General features: G+C 33.9%; 1 protein-coding gene across 1 annotated transcript in view; it reads left to right on the forward strand.

Moving 5' to 3' along the window:
- Nucleotides 1-7,929, forward strand: part of OSTN (osteocrin) — a 23,426-nt gene extending 15,497 nt beyond the window's left edge. Inside the window, exons 3-4 of the mRNA XM_008563165.1 lie at nt 3,759-3,855; nt 7,841-7,929. Of these exons, the coding sequence (XP_008561387.1) occupies nt 3,759-3,843 (85 nt within the window). The 3' untranslated portion in view covers nt 3,844-3,855; nt 7,841-7,929. The remainder of the gene's footprint in view (nt 1-3,758; nt 3,856-7,840) is intronic.
- The last annotated feature ends 3,069 nt before the right edge of the window (nt 7,930-10,998 follow it).

Raw genomic sequence — 10,998 nt, forward strand, 5'->3', positions numbered from 1 at the left:
AATATCAATAATAGAGAAAATCCCATTTGGCATAGGAAGTCTATATTTTAGTGTAAAGGTTAAAGTTGTATTTTAAATAAACAATCTAATAATTCTCTATATATTAGTTTGATAGATATCTATATCCTTAAACTACTTACAGAATATTTTAGAATGTAAAAGCTGTATTGTTTTAAATGCATATATATAATATAAGCCATGTCATACCATTATTTTGTCACAAGAGGGACTAGATAGCCAGAAATTACAGCTTTCCCTTTTTGGCTTTAAGAATATTTCTTTATCTACTGTTATTTTTTACATACTGTGTATTCCTCTAAGTGCATGTGTTATGGAGTGTAGTACTATTATGTATATTTCAAATTAGCCAAAATGTTAAAATAGCTAGCTTGCTATTTTACTTCTGAGTAGATATAGATTATATAAAAATTATTTAACTCACTGAGCTGTTATGGTTTTTGTTTATGTGCTTTACGAAAATAATTATTTTCATTTTTGTATTATTTCTAAAAATTATATACACTAAATGGAATTTACATATATATATTCATTTCATTTCTTTTTCTTATTCAATTTCAACATAACTGTGAGTATTTGCAGCTAATCCCAAATTTGATAAGATGAATCAAAGTAATTATGGATCTATGGCGAGAATAAAACCATGTACAACCTATGTCTCTATTTTATCCAATTGACCAGTAGTTTTCATTTCCGCTCTGAAGAACCTTAAGTGTTCCTGGAAGCCCCCTCAGAGGCCATTATATATGGAGATGGTGGGGATTGTCCCTTTTACTGGGACAATTCTTCATTTATCTTTTTAGATAATGCTCTTTTTTATAAAGCTTTTATTTGTAGAGATAGTAAGCCATAAATTGTTTGAAGACCACTGGACTGGTCTGGTGAGAAAGAATAGTATCAGTTAAAATGTGTAAAATGTTTTCACATGTATTTTCTTATTAGTTCTTTTTAATGTAAAATGTGAACTCTGAGAGGTAACATGTCTTATTCACCAGTGTATCACCAGTGCAGAGAACAGATATGACCGTACATAAACAATCACATATTACTTTAAAAATATGTGTTCAACTAATAAGCAGTTCTAGCAGACAGGCACAGCAGGTACTATCTGAATTTTATCAAAAAAAAAAAAATGAGAGAGACCCTTAAAATAACACACTTGCAGAGAATCACACTATCAGCAAGTAAAAGAATCAAATAGAACCCAAATCATCTATCTCTTGTTCCTAATACTTTTTTGGATCAAATCTGGGGAAAAGATGAGAAGAGAATGGAGAAAGAGGGAAGAAAGGAAGGAAAAAGAGTTTATTTTGCTGTCTACCATACCGCAACTACCTCTCATTTGCTCGAGCAGGGAAATATCAACTTTAGCAAAGCAAGAAAGGAAAATGCTCTTTTTATTTATTTTACCTTCACTTTTGAAAAATTAAGTTAGTAGTAGGGACCAATAAATGTTCTGATTTAATTTATAATGATTTTCCTGACCTTCATACTTCTCTTTTAAAAAGTAGAAGGGTTATTTTTTCATGACAACATCTATTCTTAAAGGAGCTTTGAAGAGTCAGGACATGTGTCCTATGACTCCTTTCCCAGCTGCCATTTCCTTCCTCTTTTCACAAGTCCTTTAAACACCTGGAAGGGGGTGGTTTTTCCCTTCCTCTTTTTTTTTTTTTTTTTTTGTCTGACATCACCCCTGAGTGTTCTCTGTTCTGAGGTGCTTCTGCCTTACCCCTTCCCTGAAGTTATAATGGTGGAATGATCAGTAAAGGAATGTAGGCGTTAAAAGAAGAAAATCACATCGATTTATTATTTTCTGTTATTAACCACATTACACTTAGAAGCTCTAAATTACATGGAGAAGTATACTCGTTTTTTATTGCTATCATAATAAGTTACAACAAATGTATTGGCTTAAAAAACACACATTTATTCTCCTACAATTCAGTAGGTAAGAGTTCGACATATCCTCAACATGCACCATAGATTGTTGTAGACAATGTTCCCGAGTCTCCTTTGCAATGAGGTAGAGCCATATGATTGACTTCTAGCCAATGGTTGGCCTCTAAGATTCCTCCTGCCCGTTGCTCTGTGCTCTCTTTTGCCTTGTCTGCCAGCTGGATACAGAGGAAGTCAAGATGTCAGCAGGCAGTGTTCCTTCCTGGAGTCTCTAGGGAAAAATTCATCTCCTGCTCATTTGAATTGTTGGCAGAATTCAATTTCTTATGGTTGTAGAAACAAGGTCCCCATTTTTTTTTCAATAACTTCGAGAGGCCACAGCATTCCTTGATTCATGATTCTTTCCTCCATCTTCAAAGCCAGCAATGGTGGGTTAAGTCTTTCTCAGATTGCTGTTCTTCTCTGATCCACACTTCTTCAGTCATTATCTATTTTTAAGGACTCCAGTAACTAGATTGGGCCCATCCAGATAATCAGGATAATCTTCCCACCTCAAAGTCCTTACCTTCATTTTATCTGCAAAATCATTTTTGCTAAGTAATATATTTACAGATTCTGAGGATTACAAAATGAACATCTTTAGGAAGCCATTATTCCAAATACCACAAGGAGGATAACTGCTTAAATAAGAGTCTATTAATTTACTTATGTAAATACAGAACATGAAAAATGTAAAGGAGACTTTTTTCTTTCAACAGCCAATATTTATAATTTCATTAAAAGGCTTAAAGCATAACTGATATGCATAGCTTCTTATGACTCTTGACCAAGAATTTTATGCTAATTTTACAAATAATATATTTCCCATTTGATTATCAAGTTGAAAAATACGTAGTCAATTTGTTATCAAGAAATCCAGAAGTGCAAACAATAGACATCACTTAAGAAGGTATGTTTCTAGAAATCTGAATAAGGGAGGCAGGAGTGTGGATAGGGTAAGAATAAGCATTAAATATTTTTTGAGGGCTGGCCAGTGGCGCACTGCTACAGTGAGCTGCTTGGGAAGCGCAGCGGCGCTCCCATGGAGGGTTTGGATCCCACGTGCAGACCAGCCGCTCGCTGGCTGAGCGAGGTACGGGAGCAACACCGAGGGTTGCGATCCCGTTGCCGGTCCCGGCCCGGCCCGGCCCAGTGCGGGCGCGACACTGAGGGTTGCGATCCGTTGCCAGTCACGAAAAAAGACAAAAAGGAAAAATATATATATATATATTTTGAGACAAAGTTTTACAAGATCATATGCATAATCAATGCGGATAACAAAAACCAAGAGCCAATCTAGAAAGGAAGATAGATGTGAATTAGCAGAAAAGAAGGTTGAATTAGGTGAAAAATATAACATAGTCCTATTCCACTAACATCATTTGAGGGTAAGCACCACATCGGTTTCCATGTCTATTTTTATCATTCTTGTATACACAGCATTAACACGGTGCCCATGAATAAGATCTGAAGCTGGGAAGGGATTTACCCAAACTAAAGCACTTAGTACATTAGTGTGCTGATAAGACCCGGCTTTTTATGTGGTCTGTTTGAATTTGGATAAGTTAACTTCTCTATGCCTCAGTTTCCTCATATGTAAAATGGAGGTAGTAGTACTATTACATATTTCAAATATTGAGAATATGAGATAATGTCTGGCACATAGTGGGTGTTGGTGAATGGTAACTATTATGTTTATTCTGACTCCTGAAGAAAGCTGCCAGATCTGCATGAAATAAAAGAGCAAAAGTAATGACTGATGACTTGCACTTTAGCTTAAAAATGTTCTCCTTGGTTTGTTTCAGGAAAGTAGTAGATCATCCAAAAAAGCGGCTTGGTATCCCCATCGATCGGATTGGTAGAAACCGGCTTTCAAATTCCAGAGGCTAATTGATTCCAACTGTGAGTGCAATTTGAATAAGTAACAATATGTGCAGGCATTTGATTAACATTTCGCCATGGACTAATGGATCCATCTTTGCTTATAAATCGCCCCTTTGATTTCTTGGCTTATAAATTCACTTCTCCAAACATTTCTGTATTCATTTAGTACTACATTAATGTAAATAATTCAAATGGCATTTAAAAAGCAAAAGAATGCCTTAATCTGTTTCACCCTAAAAAAAATCATTATTTGGCTATTTTCACAGACTCCTATGTAATTGTTGAATACTGAATGCAAACAAGGGTTAAATTCTAATTAACAAAATAGATCACCTTTATAAATACACATAGATGTGTAGCAATCCCTTTGTTATGAAGAAGACACATTCCAGTGAAACACAACGTTTTGTTGCCAATAAATACATTACTGGAATTATGATAAGATGGAACACAGGAAAGAGATTGATGAAGGAGAAAATTTATTGGGCATGGAATCAAAACGTCTTATCCACATCCTGTCACTCATTCATTATCTTGTTTCTGTCAAGATATCTTATTTTTTTCTACATCTTGTACATTTAAATAATAACATAGTGGTATTGCAAAGATTAAATTAGATGTTTGTAGTGGTCTTAGGATATTAAACACACAATACACACAAGTGATAACAGTTTATATTATAGTTCTGAAAATTTACTCAGTGCTAGTCCCTGTATTTTGTGCTCTACATGCCTGCTTCATTTATTCATCCTGTTCCATAAAGCAGTATTATTACTATCTCCAATGTCTTGAGAATCAGCATGGTATAAGGTATAAGGGTGCCAACCAGGGAGATCAGGCTTTATGGGTTCAAATCTCAGGTCACCTATTGGTTAGCTGTGGGACCCTGAAACCCTCCTCCATAAAATTAGTATAATAATTTCTTTCACATAGCACTGTCCTGAGGATTAAATGAATTATACATATAAAGCAGTTGAAATAGTGCCCGACGTGTTAAATACTGCACTCAGTGATCATTCGTATTACTATTATTATACAAATAAGTGGAAGGTTTACATACATTAACTCACATTGCCACATAGATAGTAAGTAATACAGATAGAATTAAAATCCAGAAAGCTTAAATCCTGAGTTTATATGTTAAACTCTATATTTAATCATGCATATTATGTTTTAAACACTAAATGTTTCTTGAATATGAGATCTAGGCAATATATTTTCTCCCAATAGGGCTTATAGAAGGTGCATCCTTCCTCTCAAACAGGTAAGACAACCTGTTATTGCTATAACAATTTCAGGCTAGAGAAGAGAGAATTCTGCTTTCTTCTCTCAAGATGATCCTCTGACCAAATGTAGAGGTCCCAGAAGCATCACATTAGCCCTGATCCTCTTTTAATTTAAATCGCCCTATTTTCCTCCCTCTCAATGTTCTGAAGCCACAATGGGGAGTCAACATTTTACCTCAACTCTCATTCTCAGAATGACATAGCTAAAATAAATTTTGTTCTCCATGGAGTTGTTGATCTATAAAGTTCTGTAGTTGCTGAATCCCCATAAATACAGTAAGACTTACTGAATACTGTCAAGAACACTGCCTTTTGTACAGCACCATCTTCAAAACACTGAAGGCTGAACTTTCTTTCTTCTTATCTAGACATATACCAAGTATGGTCACTCTTCAGGTTGTTAGAAATTGCCACATTGAATTCAAGTAGGAACTAGCTAATTTGTACATTTGTCACCCTGGATTACCACCTATTTTAACATTTCTGAATTCAACCAAAACAGGTTATGATAAACAAATTATACAGGAAACTCATTTTCATATGAATTTTCACATGAAGTCTTAGACCATAGAAACTCCAGATGGCTGCTAAACTGTGAAGAGTTGAATTAATATAATGTTTCCTGAATCACTGTTGGGTGAAATCCAAACTAGTATACAGTGTCCTTCTCTCTTAACAGACTTTGCTGGGCATCTTAAAAATCACTGTCTTTATTATTAAAATCTCAAGATAGTAATATCACAAAAAAATAGGTTTAGAAAAGAACTTATATGTTTTCTCTTTCCCTGTTATCAGTCATTGTGGGTTCACCTGTTCAACTGTTATGTTTCAATTCATTATTTTCCACTACTATACCAGTATTTTCTGAATTTTTTACTTTCTCATGAGGTTTTTATTAATTAAAACCTCATGTGAAGTTTCACTTCTGTAGTTCATAAATAACAACAGCCACAAAATAACCATATATTCTAATTTGCATTTAAATTTTCAAAGTTATTTTTGATATATTTTTCTCCCATTACAGTATCCCTTTGAATTAAACAGAGGATGTAATATGTGCATCATTTAATAGATAACTTCAGTCATCAAATAATGTTCACAGTCACACAGCTAAGCAGTTAGAGATTCAAGACGATAAAGTTTCATTTATTCTAATCCCATTTTTTTAAACAATTCTGAAAACTGAGACTATGAGAGGAAATTGATTTGGCCGAAATTTTACAGACACTTGGGCAAAGGAAAATCTAGGACCCAGCCAGGTCTTCAGACTTCTAGGCCAGAATTCTCTAATGACCTGTAAGGTCTTTTTAGTGCTAAATTGTCATTGTCAAATGCTAATTTAATTGGTCATACATTTCTAAAACAAACAGAACCAGAATCTTGAACTTCATGAAAATTTGTTTCACTTCTGTGGGGGTCGATGTATTCACTTGTGGAGCAGGTTTATTTGTGGGATTTCAACCTTCTGGTTTCACTTTAAGCTGTCATTGTCAAATGCTAATTTAATTGGTCATACATTTCTAAAACAAACAGAACCAGAATCTTGAACTTCATGAAAATCTGTTTCACTTCTGTGGGGGTTGATGTATTCACTTGTGGAGCAGGTTTATTTGTGGGATTTCAACCTTCTGGTTTCACTTTAAGTCTTCACACTAAAAGTGAAACTGGTACCTAATCGTGGAAGTTTTGCTTGGTTTGAGGTCAAGTCTAGACACAGCTGCTGTGTGCTACCTAGTTTCCACACCAAAAGCTAATCTCTTCCCTGATATGTGTTTTAGAAAGGAAGATACTCTGATATTTACCTGATTTCTTCTTCAAAACCCAAAGTTTTGAGTTTTTAATAGGCTTTAACTCTAAGAAACTCAAATTCAAAGTGGCATTTTGTCTACAGTTTCATAGCTTCTCTAAATGCAATTAGCAAGTTTTAAGTCTCTGCCATTGAAATCGGGATGCCTATTTGATGAAATTAGAAATAGGACAACTGTGCTGCCGCATGCATTGAGTTTTCTTTTAATAAAGTGAGGCACATATCCTATACTGTACTGACACTTTTTGTTTAAGAGCAATATTGACACATCATCATTCAAGTAAATTAATACAGTTCTCAAATACAGCAGGAATGGGGGGGTTGTTTTGTTTTATTTTGTTTTGTTTTTTTGGCAGCTGGCTGGTACAGGGCTCAAACCCCAGACCTTGGTGGTAATCAGCACCACACTCTACCAACTGAAGTAAACAGCCTGCCACTATTGGAATATTATGTTTAAATGCCATTATATGATTAGGTTCTTTTAACATGAGCAAAATATACAACAATTTTCAATGTGTTACCATAACAACAAACAAAGCGGTAGTTGGCTTTTCTTCATCTTTCTTTCATTTATCATAGCAACATCCTTTGGACCAAGACTGAAAACAAGAGAAATAGAATATAGTAGATACATGAAGAAAGGAGTTGTGACAGAGACATTTTGTAATTTTTATTAAAAATTGAGCACAGGCACCTAACATAAATTAAAACTGCTCTTTTTAATGTGTCTTGATCTGAAATTATCATTTTGCATTATTGTCTTCAAAATAAAAATATGCCGTGTAAATAAATGCTATAATAAAATATCATGTAATTAGAAGTTTAGCTTTTCTCAATTAAAATTGATGGATTTCCACATGACTTACAAAGTTCTCATTAGCTTTAACAATTTCAATTTTCATTTCTGCAGATGCAACTTCCTTGGGTGAAATGTCACAGAAATACAGAAGATGCTTCAGTGAAGTTCTTCACACTCTTTAATGATTAAACTTTTAAGGAACTGACCTTCTGCAAATTCTTTCCAAAACTTGAACTTCAGTCTTTCACATCACAGTATTGTTACAACCTCAATTAAATTGTGCACATCATCTCAATGTATGTATATTTTTTTAAATATATTTCAATTATTTAGGAATGATTACTTGCCCCCTCAACTTACTTTTTAAAAGTAACAACTAAAAAGCATAATACATTGAAATGCCTTCTATATGCATTTACCATTCACATTTTTTGCAATTAATGAATAATAACAAAAAAAATGGATTTGCTTCTGTAAAATTTAGATACAACCTGTTTGTTCATTATCGGGGAATAAGGAAAGGCAATGCTGTATATTTTCTCTTAAGTACTTTTACTCATCTCTTCTCCTTTGTCTGTGAGCCTGTTGAATAATAATTATGAAATTAGGCTTCTCTTATCATATTCAAATTTCAGTCAAATTCAACTAAATGAAACACAGTCCCAGTGATTATACTGACTTAGAATTATAGAAGTGAAGGGTATATCTCATTTATCAAGTTTGGATGTCTCTTGCCACTAATAACTGTACACTTCTCTAAATTTTAACTGGTAGTTAATTAAGAACAGCAGTGGTTCATTAATAGGGGAACAAGTACACACAGAAATAACAGATGAAAGTAGGGGGGAAGGTAAGGAATCACCAAGTGGTAAACCACCAAAGCAGTCTGGGGCCACCTAAGTAGACATCATTTTAGCACAGTACATTTCAGCATAGTACGAGTAAGCAATGTTTTTGATGTTATTGACTCATCTAAGAAACTGTTTAATCTGTTTCATATACTGTGTTTAATAAGGCATTGAAGAACATAATGTTTTTAAGGATAATTTCTTCAAAATGATTCAGATTTTTTTAATTGATTTATCAAAGCATAAGTTTGATATTCTGGAAATCTGGGTTCTCAGCAATAACTGTGATGTTACTGTAGCTTAGCACATAAGCCCATTGTGCATTGGATTTGTTTTCAAACACAAAAATAATGTATTCTGTGGACCAGAGATTCAGCATAAGTTACTTAGCTGAAGTTTATAAAGCATCTAAAAAAACTCTGCTTCTTTAAACCACTCTAGTAATCACTGATACATGGGAGGAAAAAAATTTGGGCCAGTATATCAAAGGCTTATTTTAGCATAAAAAGAAAGAATGTTATGAGAAGGTATTTTCATATTAAAAGAAGAGGAGAGAAATGGGTAGTTGCTTATCTTAACTGAAAATTGACTAATGTACAATCCAAAGAATAAAATAAACTGAAAGAAATGTCATGACAAAAATGCATGAGAAAAGAGTTGAACTAAATAGTTGACCTTTATAAAAGACTAAGTTTTTAGTTATCCATGTGCTTTTTAGAGACCCAGTTTAAAAGATCTGAAAAGAGGTAAAAGAAATGAACATGTGTTCTTAGAATATATTGTAGTTTTGTATATAGATTCTTAGTTTTTCTGGGAATTTTTCAAATTGCCAAAAATCTTCAAATTTAAGTTTAGGAAAAAACAGGAAATGAGTGTTTCTTTTAATTGTGGTAGAGGGCTATAGCAAAGAGAAATGAATTTTGAGAAAGCTAACCAACTCTGGTTTGCATAAACTTGTATTAGAAAGCTAGCAGTGGTACCCAAGTAAATATCCCACAGGCTCACAGTTTGAAGAAATTATTTAAGGAGTCATGTTGTCTCTTGTCCTCCTTCCCCCAACCTTCTGATGAACTGTAGAAATGTTTCCTATCCCTCGGAAGCTCTTTCTTGCCTCTCTCTCCCATTTGGCTATTTGTACGCTTCCAATCCAACTGGTTCTACTTTGTGCTTTGACAAAAGGTATTTTTACTACTTTAACCTAAAAATTTCTCATGGTAAAGATTTAAAGTTGGATGAAACAAACTGAATTTCTACATTATTTTTTTAATTCAAAATTAGACTACATATTTTTTATTCAAAATTAGGCACACAATTTAACTAAATAAGAGGTCATGATATATTGATTTCTGCTCTACTGTAATGTGTAATGTATTTGTCTAATAATATATATATACAAAACTTCCATGAAGAAAAAAAGAAAAATGTTTTCTCCACTTATAATTGTTTTACTTCAATTTTAATTTTTACCATACTTTATAGAGAGTATAAAATAAGTCAGCAATATGCTAGTTTAAATAAGATATTCTTTTTTTTATAATTGTTTTACTTCAATTTTAATTTTTACCATACTTTATAGAGAGTATAAAATAAGTCAGCAATATGCTAGTTTAAATAAGATATTCTTTTTTTTTTTTTTTCCTTTTTTGTCTTTTTTTTACTGACCAGTAACGGGATCGCAACCCTCAGTGTCGCGCCCGTACCGGGGACCGGCAACGGGATCGCAACCCTCAGTGCTGCGCCCGCACCTCACGCAGCCAGTGAGCGGGAACCGGTCTCCACATGAAATCCGAACCCTCAGTGGGAGCGCCTCCACGCTCCCAAGCGGTGCACTATCCATTGCGCCACCGGGCCGGCCCAAAATAAGATATTCTTTTAACATAGCAGTAAATTAAGACAATTTCTGTTAAGAATGACAAGTCATCTCATTTATTTGTACAATGCACTGTAAATTACTAAATCCAACTATATCTCATTGGGAAGTCACCAACTGGAAGGGACTTTTTCATTTAATATCAAAATAATACACGACTTTTTGTACTCTTTGTTCCTTTCTGGAACTTCATAGAGCAAATGAATACATGAATATAGATTTGAGTTCTGGTGTTAATTACATAACCAACTTTTTATGAGAGGACATTAATTCCTGACTACATCATCTTAAAATGTACTTATGCTGCAAAAAGTCTGCAAATTGTACCTTTAATCTTCACATAACTTTAGTGAATTAAATTTCTTAAAGCAAATTATTTTTTAAAATAATATCATGGAATCCTCTAAAAGAAAGGAGTATCAAAAGTTTTTTGAATGACGTGACCTCTTACACCTAAAGGTTCAAGATGCTTGAATATTGTTCAACTTTTCCTGTTGATTAAAATGATCGGAGACGCGAAGGAAGACGCCGCAGACGAGATGCAGGTGAAG

The sequence above is a fragment of the Galeopterus variegatus genome, unplaced genomic scaffold (assembly GCF_000696425.1).
Source record: "Galeopterus variegatus unplaced genomic scaffold, G_variegatus-3.0.2 Scaffold12734, whole genome shotgun sequence".
Lineage (NCBI taxonomy): Eukaryota > Metazoa > Chordata > Mammalia > Dermoptera > Cynocephalidae > Galeopterus > Galeopterus variegatus.